Here is an 18,883-nt window from a genome sequence, read left to right as displayed (position 1 = left end):
AAGAAGAGTCGTCAGATTCTTTGTTATCTGGCAGTTAGAATGTAGAAGGCAAGATTTAATTGTTAACCAGAGGAGAGAAACCAGGGGATGGAAATTTCCCTGGCTTCTTCTTTCTGAGGTTGAGAATAGATGTTAAGAAAGTTGAATTAGGGCTATCAGATCTGGGCTACAAAACTGGATGACCATTAAATGGCAGCCCAGAGTTTTGTATATCACTTTGCTACCATCCAGTGGTTGACTGGAGTTTTGCAGATCAGATCTGGAAACCTTAGTTGAATGAAGCATGATGGAATTATGGTTGATCGAGAAACATATACTGCTTTATTTCTTATGGTTATTTGATCACTATATAAATCTGCAAATTGTCTCTGAACAGATGAAGAAAATCAATGAATGTGACTGCTCTGGCATAATACTGACAACTCTTAAAACCTTCCATTTTCTCTTACCTAAATCTCTAACCTAAATCCAATGTGTTATACTACAATTTCTAACAAGTTGGGGAAGGCTACTTTGTGTTAGAAAGGCCTTAAATACTTAAACAAGCCTGAATTTTTCTGCACATTTTTGTGGCTCACAAAAGTTGCAGGTGTTCATTTCTGTTGTGATTTTCCAGAAAAAGAATGCTGGACTTAATCAGATTGAGTGACATGAATAAGTGCTTTCAAAATAAGCCCTTGACATCTACCAATTTTCATAAACGCTACAACAGTTGTAGTTTTATTTCTCACTTGTCAAATACTAGGGAATTGTTTAGACGAGAGATTGTTTTTCCATTTGCAAGGCCTTTCTCCCAATTTCTGTCTTCATGTTAAGAATCGCTGTTCAGCTCTAATGAAAATGCCCTTGAGTGTCTAAATACAGTGGATTCTGATAGCTCATTCAGATCTTGTGGCCAGCTGATATGTTTGACTGGTAATCTCTGAGAGAGAGAGAAGTCAGCTGATGGGCCACAGACCCTTCCTTTGCTTGTGTGCCAGCCTCTGAGATGAGTTTTTAGATGGAGGCAGGAGGAACAGACCATGGATAGTGTTCTTCTTCCTGGGATACTGTAGTGCTCAGAGGAAGAGATGCCCGCTTGCCCTCCATTCTCTGCTTCAGCACCATCTATTATTGAGTTTTGCATAATCCTGAGGATTATGGTGCTACTCCACGCCTTTCCCCCTCCATTTACTTTCCCTTAATATTCTAGATATATTCAACAATAAAAACCCTGAAAATCCTCAAAGAGACTAAACCTCCTAGAAGAGAATCACTTGTTACTATAAAAAACCCACTGCCATCAGCGCCAGCTGCCTCCAGCCCAATGCTATGCTCTGTGGGATGGGGGGTGCTTAGCAGCCATGGGCAACTGCACCAAAACCTTAGGCAAGAAGCTCTCCAAGGTAGGGAGAAGAAGATGGAGGGGTGGGGGGCCCTCTTCATCCTAACGTACTCCCATTGTTTCAGCACCTATTTGTCTACTTTCCTTGTTTCTCTGTGTCTGTCCATCAGTGCCTAGAATTTAGGCCTGAATTATCTTAGAAAATATGGCAAAATGTCCCCATTGGGTGAATGCTTGTGAAAAAACTCTGGTTTGCCCCATCTCAGATTAATGGGCTTTGAGACATTACCCCAGGATCCTTTAACTCTAAGTACAAATTCTCCAAATTGTTGGAATGTTTTACAGAATAATAATGCAGGAGGCTGAAAATGGCCTTTTACTTTCCCCCTATTTTAAACCTTAGTTTAGCAGTGAGATCTATTTCTTCCATCCAGTGGATGGAAGGGATGAAAAACAGAGTTGTAACCCAGGATCAGAATATATTGGTTCTTGGAACTTGTTTACGATCATTCCCATATTCTTGTATTTGCTCGAGGTCAATCATCTCCATTCCTGAGGACTAGGTGAGAAGAATTTTTATCTGCCTCTGGAAGTAGTGTACACGCATGAACCGAAAAAGAGTACATCTGTAATCCAGTCTTTGCATGCCATTTTTGTATACTGCTTAGAGTATCAGATGAAGGAAAGGGTGGAACTGAAGACAGAATGGAAGGGAGAGAATGTTGTGAATTGTCCAGTGAAGGAAACTAAACCTGTGTGTTGAAAAAAACATTTAGGTCTAATAGTAGAGAATCTAGGTAGCTCAGGGTTGAATTGTTGGGTTCTTGATGTTCTCTGAGCTTGGTTGTTTTCCTGCAGATGTTTCATTACCACACTAGGTAACATCATTTATAGGCCTGTTTCTGCCTCTTGTCAAGAGTCCTATTTATGCTACTGTCAAAGCACTCTGTGTGTAACTTCTGCAAATCTTTGATGAGGTGCAGAAGACATTCAAGCAAGGCTATGCAGGAAAGAAAATGCCAAACAATTTGTATGTTTCAGAGAGTGAGGGAGACGGTCTCTGTAACTAAATTCTGGTGAACAAGTTAGCCCAGTTTTTACATCTATGTTGCTTCAGTATAGAATTCTGTAATTAAGCACACTATATGATTTTATAATCCCCCTTTTGTCAAATTGAAACTGATGGTTTGGTGACCATTTTTGGAGGGAGTTTGAGAAACAAAGTTGTGTACTCATGTGGCAAATAATATTTATTCAGAGCGAGGGCATTCCTTTACACTATCCTTGTTGTAATGCCTTTTAAGGAATGTTTCACTACATAGTTTAAAACCAGTTTTATTTCTCTTTAACTGTCATGCCCACTGCTGGATAGAAATGATGGGAGTTTTAATGAAACACACATGCAGGATTTCTGGTTAGGAAAGAAACAGTTTGCTGAGAACCCTGTAAGGGATCCATTGCCTTCCTCACAAAACAGTCCTTGAGATGCAGTCTAAATCTGTGAGGACAATATGTAGGACAAAAGGCAGAGAGATTACTAGGAAAAATGAGTGTGCCTACTATGGTGGTGTAAATGTATTGTTGTTAGAGTTTATATTTCTGTGCTTGAGGGACTAGTGTATGTATCCCAGCACTTTGACATTTCTGAAAGAGTGGAATATGTAATCTATATCTCCTTTTGATCATGTGTGTGCATTGAGTAGATGCCATGAGTATCAACTACGATATTAGCAAAGTATGCCTGCTTGTACTCCAGCATGGACCGTGCTGTGCTGATGTTACAATAGTGCTTTTGGCTCACATTAAGGACTCACTGAAGGGTCGTGCAGGTTGAAATGCACTGTGGCATCAGCTGGCTGAGATCAATTGATGGATGATAAGTATTTCTCAGCTGGTAGTATTTCCCTGCCATTCTTTGTTTTCCTTTTGTGTTCTTTCCCGTTCTCCTTTCTGTCTGCTCCATAATTAGATTCTTCACTTTCCTAGAATTTCCCAAGAGCCAGGGACCTTAAGCCCCCAGGTGCTGGCAGGTTAGGCCCTTTAATCAAACATACCTAATTGCAAGCTATACTGCAGGAGAATAAGCAACCCTCAGAAGCTCTTGACTCCCCAACCTCTACTAGCAGCGACCTGGATGAAATGGCTGATGACACACAGTATCCACCTTTTCAGAATTACTCAGTGCTGCATGGCTTGGTGGGGCCAGCCTGCATCTTCTTGCGCCAGAGCATCGCCATCACATTGATCGTACGTACTGTGCTTCCACCGTAGCTGCCATCCTATTTCCAGTCTCCTCAATTTGTCTGTAGTGGCCCTCTGTCCTGCTGCTATGATTCTCCTCACCCATCCTCTGCATAATCATACACTGCTGGATTCTGGATTGGCTCACCTTCAGGCTTTCCTGCTCCTTCTCTTAAGGCATAGGAAATCCCACTCAGCATCTTTTTTGCTGCTGACATACAAATTATGAACCCATGCATACATTGGCCATTCAGTCTGGGTTTTTGTTCAAGTCATACATGCTGTTGCTAGTGGGTTACGGTATGCAAACTTCTCCTTGGTTGGAAATAGGGTACTACAAAGTGTCCTTCAGTGACTTCATTGCCCCTTTGTCAAAAGCTAGGAAACAAGAGAGACTGATTAATAGTTAATAAGAACATATTGATATGCAGCTCTTCCATGCACATTATGTTGTTGCATGCCTTACAATAACCCCAAAAGATAAATCAGTATTATTTACACCATGCTATAAAAGGGGAAAGAGGGGTTAGTGGGGTTAGGTACTAAGGCTGCAATGGAGAGCAAAGCTCTTAAGGCTGGCTGAGATTCATGGCAAAGACAATCTCCTACTCTGAGATTCCACAGTGAGCAGCTCCATTTCTTAATAGCAGCTTTTGAACTATCCTGCTCAAGTCTATCAACAACCAGACGAGCCCTTTTAACATAATGGGTCCTGTTTCCAAATTTACCTGCTCAATATCTGGCTCCACAAAAGACCCATTTTTAAAAGGAATACACTGATCGGGCAGAATTTATTTTTCTTCTTTTAATAACTATTAAATTTTTTAAACAAGAAAAATAGAAGTTAACAAAAACTAATATTTAAGCTAGGGGAAAGAAAAAAAGTAAAGAGAACAAAGCCCAAAAGTGAAGAAAGAAAAGAAAGAAAAAAGAAATTAGAGAAACGACTTCCCATTTTCTTTTATAACAGTTATAGATATAACTTTAAATTGAACTCTTATTCTAAGATGACCACATAATTTTCATTTTTCCTGTCGTCTAGTGTTTTCCCTAATCATCAAACCCCTATATCATAATTTCATTTTTTTCTGTTTCATGCAAAAAGTCCAAAAGGGGTTTCCAATCGACACTGAACTTAATCAGTGTCTTTTCCCTAACCAAGGCTGTCAGTTTAGCCATCTCAGCAAGCTCCATCATCTTCACCACCCACTCTTCCATTGTGGGTGATGTCAAATCTTTCCACCGTTGTGCATACAAAAGTCTCGCTGCTGTTACCCTATATAAAAACAAAGTTCTGTGAGTTTTTTCCAACTCTTTGTCAATCAGTCCCAAAAGAAGCATCTCTGGCTTCAGTTGTATATTAATCTTTAAAATCTTCTGAATTAATGTATGTATTTGGATCCATTTTTTAAGCTTTTCTACATGTCCACCAAGCATGATAAAAAGTTGCCTTTTGTTGTTCACAAGATTTCCAGCTTAGATTTGAAGTACCTGTATACATTTTAGACAATTTTTTTGATGACAAATACCAAATATACATCATTTTATAAAAATTATCTTTAAGATTATAACATAATGTAAATTTCAGTCCTTTTATCCACATATTCTCCCATTGTTCCATTTGTATGTTTTAATGATCTGGACAGAATTTTTGGTTGGGGGATCAAAAATAAAAGGCACTAGAATAAGTGTCAGTTGTCGAACGGTTTCTGTTTCGTCTTTTAATTGGCCTCTACTCTTGTTCTCTTCTTAGGACCGAAAGCTGCGAGTGGAAGAGATTGAAGGTAAAATGAAAAATACTATCCTGTTATTCTTTTCTAGGTCTTTTCAAGCTCAGCTAGTCTGCAGATGAGCTGAAATCTAGGGCCCTACAAGCAGCTGGAAAGATTCTTCAAAGACCTGTCCCAGAAGCAGGTGATGGAGTGGCAGCAGAGGGCAGCAGAGGGCTTAACACTGGTCGCTGTAGAAGCCCTCCTTTTTACTTTAACATGCTCTCCTGCTCTGAAAGAAAACCTTTCTTATCCTAGGGTGAATTCATTCTGTGGTGTCATTTAAGGCACTGTTCTCTGTTCTCTACTGTAGATACATTTAAAATACTAATTTGCTAAAAGAAAAATCAGAATATGAAAGTAATACAAATGATCATTAAAAAAAGCCTTTGTGCATTTTTACTGAGAACACATGTGCAGACATGACAGTCTCATGCTCAGGGTTCAAGCATGTAGGCAGCAAATTTGTTTGGTCAAATTGACCAGGAGATTCTTGTATCAGCAATGCTTTGGTTAACTTCCTTGATTTAATTTAATACTTTGTTGCACAAATTTGCCACCTTCTCTTATTTCTAGTTTTTTTCAGGCTTTGTTTTCTTTCAGATCCAATGCTGTTCTTTGGTTCTTTCTTTTCTCTACCCATATCCCTGCATCTGAACATTTTGATTTGAATGCCTATGGACTATTTTTGGCTTAATTTTCCTTGAGTAACTTCCAAAGCCACTATTAAACTGGAGCAGAGATGTTGGTATTGGTAAAATTATTTTACATCCTTCATTCTGTCACTCCATTTCCACTTTTGTATCAATTTGGTGCATGCAAGACATCAGTGGGTTGTATGATATTCAAGGAAAACAAATTTAGGAAAACCGTAACTGTAGTTCAGCGGTAACAATTTCAGACTGCTGCCCAAGGGATGTTTGAAGAAAGTGCTATTGGGATCCTGTATCAGCAAAGCCGAGCGCATAGGATGAAAGACAAGAGGCAATAACCTCCTGTTTTAGCAACCCCTTTGGGCTGCACCTTCTGCCTGGGTGTGGTGGCTTGGTAGTTATTGCTACTACCAGCTGTTTTCCGGAGAGATTTTACCTGGTGTGTGAGAGAGATAGGGCTGTCATAGACTATGCACTTTACTGGGAAATAAAAGGGGAAAAAATATTTAAAAGAAGGCATAAATTCCATAGCTCCACCTCCTGTACCTTGAGCTGTGCCACTAGGGAAATCAACGCCACCCTTCTGGGAGATTCATCAATCTCACAAGGCTTGAACAGAATCAAACGTTATTCAAACAGGAAAGAGAAAATGTAAAAATAACTTTCAGTTTTGAGTAATCACTTGTAAAATATTCAGTGGCTGTCAGCTCTTCAAGGTAGCCCAGACATGAAACCAAAACCATGAGTACTAATACTACCTTTCTTGTAAGGTTACAGTAACAGAATCTTGCAAGTCTGAAAGCACTTCCACCCTCCCCTGTCTTGACTTTCCAGAGAACTAGGGAGGGTCCCTTCTGAGACACTTTCTCTACCCCATCTCTCCTTTGGACTCAGATCTCTCTTATCAGACTGTTGTCTGGGCTGCGGCTCTTCCTCCTGTCTGCCAACGTTTTTCTCAGAGCACATTACGTTGGAAAGAAGATAAAAATACAGAGTTATTAAAAAATACATTTTGCAATTTAAAAGGCTCCCTCACAGAAACAACTATATAACAATATGAAGGGCTATATAAGGCGGAAGAAAGTTAACACTGTCTGCCTCTAGTTTAAAAGAACTCTATTGAAAAGAGGTTCTAAGTAGTATAAAAGCACAATTAATTGAACATTCATGGAGATCACAAATACAGGTAGTCCTCACTTAACAACCATAATTGGGACCAGCAACTCGGTCACTAAGCGCCACAGTTGCTAAGCAGAAAATCATGTGACAACAATGGGCTCACATCCTTACTTTCCTTCAGTCATTAACTGAACTGCCGCAGTCATTAAGTGAAACATCATGTGACTGCGACTTACAATTTTACTTCTGCTTTCTCTATAAACTCTGCTTGTCGCTATCTGGTTGCAAAACACCTGAATAGTGATTACATGACCATGGGATGCTGCAACAGTCATAAATGTGAGGATTGTTGCAAAGCTTTTTTTTTTTTTACACCATTGTAACTTCCAAAAATCGAAAGCTCTTTTACCTGGAGACGGAAGGGTTGGGAGAATCTCTTTTTGCCATGTATTAAAGCATCCCTTTGTGTAGGAGAAGTTGATTCAAAAGTCTGAGCTGCATCTTGTCATCTGGCATAAAGCCTAGCAGGCAGGCTGCAAGTGGGGATCAGAATGTGGGGATGGGGGGCTTGCCTGCCCATTAACTACAGATTGTTATAGCAACTTTTCTGCTTTCAGAGCTCAAGGAGGCCTTTCGGGAATTTGACAAAGATCGTGATGGCTACATCAGCTATAAGGACTTGGGAGAATGTATGCGAACCATGGGCTACATGCCTACTGAAATGGAACTCATAGAATTATCTCAACAAATAAGTATGTGCCTTCTACTATAAGTCAACCTAATGCCTAAGGAATACTGTGAAATAATGGATGTCACATTGAGAAATGTCTTCCAGTTACATTTAATATGGATTCTGTGCTTTCCAACCCCCCGCCCCACCCCTTTGAGTGTTGGAATTATAATGAGCAATTCCCTTTGACTGCCTCTCATTCCTGATCTGCTCTTACAGCACAGATGTTAAAACTGACATTCATCTCTTGATCCGTCCCAATCTTTCATCCACAATGTTATGAATAACATCCTTGAAACTATCTGCTACCCTGACTAGGAATATTTTAGGCTGACAGCTCTGATCCTCCTACACCCCCAGGTATTTATGGAGAGAAAACAAGAACAACCCAAAACTGAGAGCCAGTGTCATGAGTCAGGATGGCGAGCAGGGGGCTCCCATCCAGACTGTCAAGCACATGCGTAGCACTGAGGAATTGGTCAGCCATTCAAAGAGAGACAGATCGGGACCGCCTTAACCTTTGGGGTTTATATGGCTGGTTTTTTCCCACGCTTCTTCAGTTTGTTAGGATTCCTGTTATGTACAAGCAATAAAACATTAGAGACCAGTTCCTTGTCTCAGCGTGTTTCCTGGCAGTTAGGACAGCCAGCATGGTCTAGTGGTTAAGTGCTGGCCTGGCACTGGGGAGACCCATTTTCAAGACGCTCCTTAGTCACAGAAACTCATGTGGTGATCTTGGGCCAGTCACTCTCTCTCAGCCTGATCTACCTCAAAGGATTTTTGGGGTGAAGAAAAATGGAAGGCAGGAGCAATATGTAGAGCACCCTGAGCAACTAGATGAAAGGCAGGATATAAATTAAACAAATAAATAGAACCCCAAATCTTAAACCTTATTTATACTGGAGTAAGCGTCTAAATGCCAGAATTATATGCCAAACCCTTCAGCTGTTCTTACCTCATCATTGCCTTCCCCTTCTGCCAGGAAAGGAGCCATTTATTTAGCTATGCCTAGCAGTTCCCTTGCTGAGTAATTTTAATCATAATTCTGTAGGATCTCATCTCGTGGAAATGGAAAATATGAATGGGGTAAGGCAACTATTCTGAGCTTTTCTTGCAGCAGTGTGCCGTTGCAGAGAAACATTTTTTCTACTGTCCCCTTCAAAAAATGTTTAACACAGCGCATGAATTCTGATGGAACTCTTCATATGAGTAAAGCATAATACATTTAAAATAATATATTATTTAAGATAGTAATTATAAATAACTTATTTCAGACAAAAACCACCAGCCAACAAAGGATTAGTTATCCAAATCTTCTAACATTGTGAATAACAGATGCTTTCGTTATGGTTAACGCTTACTTGCATTTTTCTCTGGAGTTAATTCCAGAAAATTGATGCCATGATCGAAAAATAGTGCTTTTTGGCCTCATACCTCCCCTTGTTACTTCACAAAATTGGGGTACTCAGCTTCTTTTGGGAGAATCTCCTTGGACAGGTTGACTCAGATTGGAGCAGGGAACCCTACAGGTACCCTGCTGCCAAGCTATTTGGCTTAAAAGTCAAAACTAGCATTGTAAACTGTATCCAGAAACCTATGGTAACCAATGCAGGGCCCACGAAAGAGGAGTCATGCTATCATGGCAATGAGCACCAGTTAGCAAATAGTCCACTGCATGCTGAACTGCAATTTTCAGGTAATCTTTAAAGGTAGCCCCGTGTAAATCACATTGCAGAAGTCCAGCTGAGTGGCGAGAAGGGCATGAGTTGCTGTAGAAAATCCACAAAACTGTTTTGGGGTCTTTTTTCTCACCTCCACAGGTGAGAATTGCTGTTTTGTTTTACTTTTTAGTGTTGAGACCAAGGGCATTTTTAAACCACCACCATTTTCTTTTCCCAATCTCTCAAAAACACTTTGCAGCCAATTCCTAATCACTTCCCCTTCTGCCAGCTTTGAAATGCTGAGAATGGCAGAGAATATCATGAACTAGTCATAGTTTCCTCAGGATAACCAGTAAAAAAAAGCTAAACAAGCAAACAAACAAGCAAATTCTGGAAGAATTTGAAGACCTGGTTCTGCCACCTCACCTGAGGTGGGAAGGGCAATAGTTCTTCCTGGGGGTGGCTGGTGCTGTAGAGCCCTCCCCAATGAATGAGATTTTTCACCACTTGGATTTTATATCTATCTTATTCTCTATTCATATTGGTTGTTTACATTGTAATTTATGTCTTTTTTAATTGTCAATTTTATTGTAAACTGCCCAGAGTCCCCCTTTTTGGGGGAGGTGTGTGGTGATAGAAATTTGAGAAATAAATAAATAAAATTCAAACTGCTGCAGTTCCTGGAATGAAATCCTCTCTCACACACCGTGCACTCAAATGGGAAAACAAATAGCCAGCACTCCCCCATTCATGTTTTAAGTTTGTGTTGTGTGCATTGTCTGATTGTTGTTGTTGTTTAAAAAATCTGAACAATTGCTAGAAAGGGAATCACTCTGTTCCCTACAGCTTCTGTCAGGGGTGTCCCCGAGTGTGTGGCTGTCTGTGTCTCAAAAAAGTCAAGATGGTGGCCACAACTATGTAATTTCTAAGTTAGAAATGTCTAATTTTATTATTGTAAACCACCCAGAGTTGTTGTATACGAGTTGAGCAGTCGAGAAATTTAATAAATCAATCAAAATAAAAGAAATCAAAATCCTGCCCTTTTCCACATGGTTGTGACCACAATCTTGACTTTTTCAGCTCTCCTGTGGAGACCCATGGCTTCTGCTGAAAAAATTGTGAAGTGTGTTGCTGGAAGGGTAGCATGTTAGCCATTTTGCAGCTAAGGCACTTTAGCCAATAGCTCTAACCACGGTTGTTGGTTGCTGTGCTGAAAGGGGTGAACTCAGCCAAGATTGATCCATGCTGTTTTGACTTTTTCAAGACCATTGCAAGTGTTCCCAGGAGTCCCGTAACCCAGGCAAAACAAGTAGATGTGAAATGGAGAATAATGCTTTTTCTCCTCTTTTCTGCAGGGACAAGCAGACTGCAAAGCTCTAGGGGACTATTCAGGTTTTTCTTCCCCTTTTTTCCAGTGGCTGCCTTGAAACAAAAGTTCCTTAGAGGATACATTTTAAACAGAGGTGGGAGGTTGGTTGCCTTGAATTCAGGAGAGGGGGTGAGGCAAGAATTCCCATCAATGAAGAAAAGAACCATGCACAAACAGATTGCTTCAAAGCACTGCAAAAATTAATACTACCCTTGCTGCAGTTTAAAATAGATCACAGCTGAGCTGGAAATACTGGCTCAGCTTATTAAACATAGACAATGGAATGGGATGGCAGGGGTCAAAACCATTTTCAAACAAGGATAGAAATCTCGTATTAGAGATGGCCTGAATGTGAAAATGGTAGTATTAAGGGAAAAAGCCACTGGCTGTATAGACTTTTTAACAAGGTTCAAATTCTGATTATTTAGATTGATAACAGCCATTTTACTCCTGTATATATTTTTTAATAAATATATAGAATCCACACAAAAGGGAATTCTGGTGGGGGCATGGTGGTTACACAGATGAAAAGAAGTTCAGTTTGCCCATTGTGAGATGGCCTTGGCTCACAGTATAAAATATTTAACTTTGTGCTGCCCAGCCCCTTCTGAAAATGCCTTTATATGTCTACAGCTGGAGGGAAAGTGGATTTTGATGACTTTGTGGAATTGATGGGCCCCAAGCTGTTGGCAGAGACAGCAGACATGATTGGGGTTAAAGAGCTGCGGGATGCCTTCCGAGAGGTGAGCTGCATGAACCAGTTATAAGGGTCAGTGGTGGCAGTATTATATGCATGCTGGCTGTGTTTCCACAATACATGGGTAAATGTATTTAATTAATAATGGTTTACTGAATAAACCACATTTGGCTAGTTTCAGTCATAGACTTTGTTTACAAACAGTCCTGGATGAGTTGAGTCAACACACTAAGCCATAAATAAGCAAATCACACTGAATCATAGAGTGGGAAAGGCCAGTAATTCAAATTAAATCATATGTGACAAATTGCATGATCACATAAGGTGAGGAAACAGTGGCTGGATAACTATATATTGTGCATGTTTTAATTTGGATTAAATTGTACCTGATGTTTCAAAAGCCCTTTCCAACTGTTTAATTCTAGGTGGTTTGCTTGTTTACCTCTAATAGCTGGATTCATACAGCATACTAAGCCAAAACCAACCAAGATAGGCCTAGGTTGTGTGTACCTAGCCCACGTGACTATAAGTTGTATTGAAGAAATGTCTAATTCATTTTGCTGCCTTGTTTTTCCATATAATGAATATTCACAATTTTAAGTTAGGTGGTAACTTTGTTATAGCCAATCAAAATGTTTTAAAAAATCGTATGCATACCTTCAAGATGACCATTGTTTTATCAGGCCAAAAAAAAAAAATAAGAATCAAACCACAAGGTGAGAAACCAATGTCAGAAATTAGACCTTGAGTTTTTCATTTTAGGTTCAGTGTCAAAGTGAAGAGTGAATGATTTAGTCATTGCTAGACACACTATGGGTACCAAACGACACAAGGACTCTGAGGAGTATCCTCATTCCTGAAAACAGAGGCCCCTGTTACCCAGATTTTCCTCCAGCTTTACATAAATACAAAGGTTCCAGGCTAGAGAGCAGAAGTAAAGAGAAATACCTCAATTATTCCATTAGGAAATGTGTTATTATTTTTAGGCTGTTCACTATTTAAAAAAAAAACACCCAAGGCCAAATTGTGAAGGAAACAAATCCTCGCTATTTTAATTAAGTTCACTCTTGCTATGTAAAGTACGTTTGAGAATCTCTCCTGCTCTTGATGTGCATGGGTGCTAATCTGTGATATTTAGGCAAGAAGGTAGCTTTACCATTATATTTTAGCTTTTTGAAGTGTTGTTGTTGACTAAGAAATCTTCAGCCCAGTTTTTCCTCAGCAGGATATACAGTAGATTCAGGGGTATCATTTTTCTTCAATTTTTTTTTTTCCCTTTCCCACTGACAAAATAGGAGGATAGCCTCCATACTTTCACTGCTGTCTGTTTTTGGCATTCTTCTAGGCCATGCTAGGGCCCCACCCAGATGCTTCCCCCTCCTTTCTTTGGTGAAGCTGACATAAGAGAATATTCTTTACATACCAGCCTCCTACAACATGCAGGAATCCAAAAAAGTATACCTGACAAATAGCTGTCCAGCTTTTGCCTGAATACATCTAGCAAATGGAAGTTCACCATTTCACTGAATGATTCCATGGTCAACCTGCTCTTGCTAATAACAAGGGTTGTTTGTTTTTTGCCTTCCTGTAACTTAAATGCATTCTTCCACATCCAGGACTCTGGATGATAGAGAACAGGTTTTGACCTTTTTGTGTATATTAACGTATTTTAGGAATTTGAATTGTGTTATCATGTCCCCGCTCAGTCTTTTGTTCTCAAGACTAACATTCCCAGTTCTTTCAATCTCTTTTTATAGATTTAGTTTCTAATCCCTAATCATGCTCATGGCCCTATTCTGAGCCTGTTCCAAATTCTCTGAATCCTTCTTAAGTAATACTTCTTAACTGCAGCAAAGGAAGCTTCCATAGATGAAATGAAAGCTTTTTCAGGCATGTTTTTGGTCTTGAATATGCAAAATTTACATGAGTATTCACTGTAATGTAATTGTGTGCAGCTGCTTGAAATGTCTGCTATATGCAAGTCCATTTGGATGGGCAGGATGTATACATAAGCAAATTGCCATTGTTTATTAGTCAACTCAGAGTAGAAAACAATACTGGGTTCAAGCAAGACTGGAGAGGTATGAGAGATGGCTAAATGAATGGTGAAATAAGGTATTTGTGTGTTTCCTCCTTCCAGTTTGATACAAATGGTGATGGGCAGATCAGCATAGCTGAACTACGGGAAGCAATGCATAAGCTCCTAGGGCAACGGTTGAACTACCAAGAGGTGGATGAGATCCTCCAGGATGTTGATTTGAATGGGGATGGTCTTGTGGACTTTGAAGGTATGACAGAAAAGGGCTGAAAATTTGTAGTTTACAAATGGAGTAGGATGTGTGAACTGAGGCTGAGAGGCTATTTGGAACTTGTTCTTGGTTTTGGGAAGGAACATATTGAACAGGTTGGTAGAAGAAATAAACACTGAGGTTTGGGGTACTGTATTTACTTCTATCAATCCCTGTTTTAAGAAAATTATAGAGAATAAGGTAAAAAAGGGCAAGTTTGAGAGCTAAGAGTTCTGTTTTATTTCAGAGCAACAAATACTAATCAGAATGCCCATATATTGTGAGCCTGGCATGGCATCCTATAGCACTTTATCTTTCCACATTGGCAGACATATTTTTAACTGGAGAAAGTAAACATTTGAACTCAGTGGATGGCTCTAAATCTTTATGCAGTGAACCATAATGGCAAGATCAGATTTTGCTCCCATAAAGCTCTGTTGCCTCTTGCAATGTATTTTATCTTTCTTTCCCATTGACTCCATGGGAATGGTTGCAAATTTAGGGTATGTCTATTGATATAGATACATCTATTTCCTGGTCAAACTAGAGTGTGATGAAATGTTGGAAAAGTGAGGTAGTAGAGTATTAGAAAGTAAGGATCTATAGCTAACTGGCCCCTTCTTACTTCTAAGCAATGTTAAATAAAACCATACTTTCTCTCTTCTTTCCTAATGTGCTGACATCTTTGCTCTTCTCCATATAGAGTTTGTACGGATGATGTCTCGTTGAGAAAGACAAGCAGCAGTGCAAGGATGAAGTGCCTTGAGAGGGACAACTTTACCCTGCCATATATCCCAGCTTCAGTAAATGCAGCCGTTAGGAGAAAAGGCAGCAAAGAAGAATTTCCCACATATCCTGTGTTCCCTGCCTGGGGCCAAACAGCCACTCCTAAAATCCAGAGAGTTCAACCAGTTTTACAACCTTTAAGGATATTGTGGATCATAACCAGAGGAATACCCTATCTCTGTACTAAATATGGCCATGCACATGAACCCCAACTTCTCTTAGATTTCAGATGCCATCATATCTTGTTAACTGTTTGCTGTAACACTGAAATTTCATTATATTCATTCCAAACAGGATTAACCAATGAAGCTCCAAAATTGTTCTCTGTGCATTTGTGAAAATATTCTAAATACCTCTGTTCTACTATAAGAAGGGCTGCTTCTCTTTATTTTTTCTTCCTCTAATGGCTCTTTTCTGTTTCAAAATATATTTTGCTTTCCACTGTCGCACATAATATTTCTGCATTTCTGATATGCCATATAAAGTCATAAACCGTTCTTCCTAAGCAGGACAGAAATGCAAAGGGGTTGACTTATGGCCCCAGACAGAATTATTAGGACCTAGATAGGCAGCTGGTTACTCTTAAACCAGTTTAAATGCCTGAATAAAACTGATGATACAAGAATGTTGATTAGGTTCACAGGAAGTAGCAGCTGTGATCCAGAGGTCTATCTACTTTGGTGCAGCTGGAACTCTAAAGAATATAACCACTGCTTTTTCTGCCCAATTCCAGGGCATACTTCTTCCATGTGCTCTATAAAAGCAAGGATGCTTTGTAGATTGCCCTTCCAGGTCAAGACCTATTCTCTATCATTCCAGAGTACATGACACAAAATAATGGATAAGTTACAGGAAGACCAATTCTGACTGAATGTTAGGAAAAATGTGCTAGCGGTAAGAACAGATTAGCAGTGCAGCCAATAACCCAGAAGGGGGCTGACTCCCTTTCATTGGTTGTGTTCCAGCAAAGACAAGACAATGATTTATATGAAGTGTTTTAATTTGGATTCCTGCATGGAAGAAACTCAATGTCTAAATGCCACTTTCCAGGCCTATGATAAAAATATATTAATCTATTCTATTCTATTTATTTATTATTTATTGTATTTATTGTATTTTTATACCACCCATCTCAGAATGACTCGGGCGGTTTGCAAAAATTTAAAACAACGGCAGTTGAATATCAATTACAAAGATACATTATAAAAACATAAATATACAAATATAATAAACACTCTAAAATATAATATATAATATATAAACCCAAGATGGCGAAATTGCAGTCTTGTTAAAATTTACTGAGGCCGTGTCAGGGTGCCAGCCACCCCCATGACAAACCATTCCCCCTTCTGCACTATAATTTGCTCCTATCTGCCAACTAAACTAACATTAACCAAAAATATAAAAATTATCCAAGCAACATAAACATTTGTCTAAACCTTTAAAAAAACATCCTGATAACCACATTTAAACAATAACCTAGGCATTCACTAAAAATGTAAAAATTTTCAAAACAGCATGACCATCTATCCAAACCTTTAAGAAACCATCCTGATAAACACATTTAGACAATTATCCCCACTTCAAAGTAAACCAAGGCATTTACATATCTCAGTATTATGTACAGAGCTTTCTTCTTGTCAATTTCAAATTCTACAACTTGCTTTAAAAAGCCCAAATATTTGTTCAAAATCTTCCAGCCTCTAGAATTTAATTCTCTTTCTTGATCATGGTGTGGTGGCAACACTATTTTCTTATCTTCAACTTTCGACAACCCAATTTTCCTTTGACTATTTCAATGTAAGTCACCAATTCTCATCTTTTTTTTTTTTTTTTGAGAAACCACTTTACTCTTAAGGTAGTTTTCAGCCTTATCAGTTTCTCTCAATTCTTCTGACAATTTGGACTCCACAAATTCTGAGAAATGCTCCAAGACTTGAATAACAGCATTGTAGAAATCTTTAAATATCAAATTAATTTCCTCCATATTTTTTAACAGTAAGATAGATTATGGCGTCCACTAGTGCCTCAGGAAGGTACAGTCATTAATGCTATAACTGAACACTCTCTCCAGTCTAAAAAGTGTTCTATAACTGAACTCTCTCTCCTGTGGCCAATCAGGAAAATAAAAAGTAATACAGCATTCCCATGGGAAATTGAAAGCAAATAGATCAGAACTCCAATCCACAGATTCAACAAAGAAGAGAAACTTTTATATTCCTCAAAAATCACTTTAATAAAAAAGCAATAAAAAAACAAAATTCTTTAAATCTCAGTTTAACAAATTATATATAAAGAGCCAAATTACCAAGTTAATAATTTTCAAAAATAATGAGAGTCACCAAGAGATTCCACATTTCTTTATTGTAGAAAGCCTCTCTTTGGTAAAATTTAAAAAAAACAGTGCTGTAGAAATGGGGTGGGCAGCTTTAAGATCTGTTTTGGCTTCAGGGCAGCTTGAGAAGAAGATGACAGCCCCATCTCCCAGCTGATCGCTTACCAGTGATTGCAAAACACCATTTTGCAGTCTTCTGGCTGTGACCAGCTGTCTGGAGAACACATGGGGTGATTCCTGGGGTTCTCCTTAATCCAGAGAACACTTCTGAGCTCCAAGAAAGCCTGCCTGTGCCCAAGAAAAAAAGCCACTCTGACAGGTCAGTCCACAGACAGTGGAAAAAACCCAACTCAAGACAGCAATGTCCCCACCGGAAGTCCTCAAAAAGAAAATAATGACAAACTAGCTTTTCTGTTTTGTCTTTGAAAATGTGCAGTCTAGAATGAGCTTCAAGATGCACTCATACAGAGTGATAAGGCACACCAGAACAGACACAACATGGTGTCCTAAATAAGCATGTACCAAAATGTTTCAGAATTGCAGAATGATTTCACAGCAGACCGACAAATGTCTGTGAAGATAGGGATTCCTGAGGAGTCCAAATTAATGCATCCCCAAAAGTTGTCTGTCTAGCCCTTGCCTAAACTCATTGAGCAAAGGAAAGTAACTGATTGCATTGTCAAACTGTTCTTCCTGTTACCATTTCTTTTTCTAACTATCAGAATCTGCTTTCCTGTAAATTCATTTTCCATTACCTATATCCTGGAACAACAGAAAACAGGCCTTGAATTTTTCTGTATGTAACGTTTTTTATTTGATTACAAACTGAATATGAACTAGCAATGGCTTATTAGAAGTCTATCATGTCCCCCCTCAGCTTGTTTCCTGAAGGCTAAGCATTCCTGTGCTTTCAATTCCTGTTCCTCGGATGTCATTTCTAGTCTTCTGATCACCTCTGCTGCTCTTCTCTGAACCTGTTTCAGTTTGTCTGAAACCTTCAAGTGGAATGCAGACAAGGGGAACTATTCCACCCTATTAACGATATTTCCATTATGCAGCCTAAATTGCATTTGCCTTTTTTATAGCCAGATGAACTGCTGGTTCATATTCAGCTTCAAATCAAATACTGTTCCAAGAACTGTTTCACCAGTACTATAAACAAGCCAGTTATTTTATATTCTGTAATTGTATATTTTGTTTTTGAAGTGAAGAATTTGCATGTTTCTGTTAAATTTCATTCATTCTCAGCCCATGTCTGTAACCTAACAAGTTTATTCTGAATTTTATTTCCTTTGGAGTTATCCCTCCCAGTTCTGTGTCATCTCCTAATTTAATAAGCATTTCTTTAGCCTACATATGCAAGTCATTAATAAAAAAATATTTATTTTGCAAGTTTTATTTACAAGTTTTTTTAATGCAAGTTGTTAATAAAACTACTGAGAGGCCCAGGGCCCAGGACCAAACCTGAGGTCCACCCACTCAGTGCCTCACCTAATTTGATGAAGAACGTTTGATGAACACTTTTTGAGTATAATTTTTGAGGCAGTTATGTATCCATTTAATTGTTATGCTATCAGCCCACATTGCTAAAATAATGCTATGTCTAAAATATTTCCACAATAAATTAAGGAAGGTACTTGATCAAAGAAATGAGTTAAAGTTAGTCTGGTAAGATTTGTCTTGGTAAATCCAGGCTGACTTAGAGTAATTACTGTAGTTTTTTTCAAGTGCTTGCAGATAAAGCTGGTTATGATCTGCTCTAGAATCAATATAAGTCTGATGGGTCTACAATTCCTGGATTTCTCCTTTTCCCCCTTTTGGAAGATAATAGCCTTCTCTAATCATATGACACTTCACTCACTCCCAACAATCTCAAAGGTAGTATATAAAAGTTCAGCTAAACCATCAGGA

General features: G+C 38.9%; 2 protein-coding genes across 2 annotated transcripts in view; one reads left to right on the top strand and one right to left on the bottom strand.

The window, feature by feature from the left end:
- NDUFV1 (NADH:ubiquinone oxidoreductase core subunit V1) overlaps positions 1–18,883 on the bottom strand; it is a 171,451-nt gene that overhangs the window by 31,404 nt on the left and 121,164 nt on the right. The gene's annotated exons all lie outside the window — the stretch shown is intronic.
- On the top strand, positions 1,344–15,027 carry LOC134489885 (calcium-binding protein 2-like). The gene is made up of 7 exons (XM_063292760.1): positions 1,344–1,385; positions 3,401–3,571; positions 5,319–5,349; positions 7,724–7,858; positions 11,500–11,609; positions 13,704–13,851; positions 14,555–15,027. The coding sequence occupies exons 1-7, from the start codon at positions 1,344–1,346 to the stop codon at positions 14,578–14,580; spliced, it is 663 nt and encodes a 220-aa protein (XP_063148830.1). The 3' UTR covers positions 14,581–15,027.

This window comes from Candoia aspera, chromosome 1 (genome assembly GCF_035149785.1).
Source record: "Candoia aspera isolate rCanAsp1 chromosome 1, rCanAsp1.hap2, whole genome shotgun sequence".
In the NCBI taxonomy this organism is placed as follows: domain Eukaryota; kingdom Metazoa; phylum Chordata; class Lepidosauria; order Squamata; family Boidae; genus Candoia; species Candoia aspera.
This window is presented reverse-complemented; position numbering and strand designations above follow the sequence as displayed.

Excerpts from the sequence above, each read along its gene's own strand:
- LOC134489885 (XM_063292760.1), top strand. The coding sequence starts at position 1,344 with ATGGGCAACTGCACCAAAACCTTAGGCAAGAAGCTCTCCAAG. Across the intron at positions 1,386-3,400 it reads TAGGCAAGAAGCTCTCCAAG|GAGAATAAGCAACCCTCAGA; the intron begins GTAGGGAGAAGA and ends GCTATACTGCAG. Across the intron at positions 7,859-11,499 it reads AGAATTATCTCAACAAATAA|CTGGAGGGAAAGTGGATTTT; the intron begins GTATGTGCCTTC and ends ATATGTCTACAG.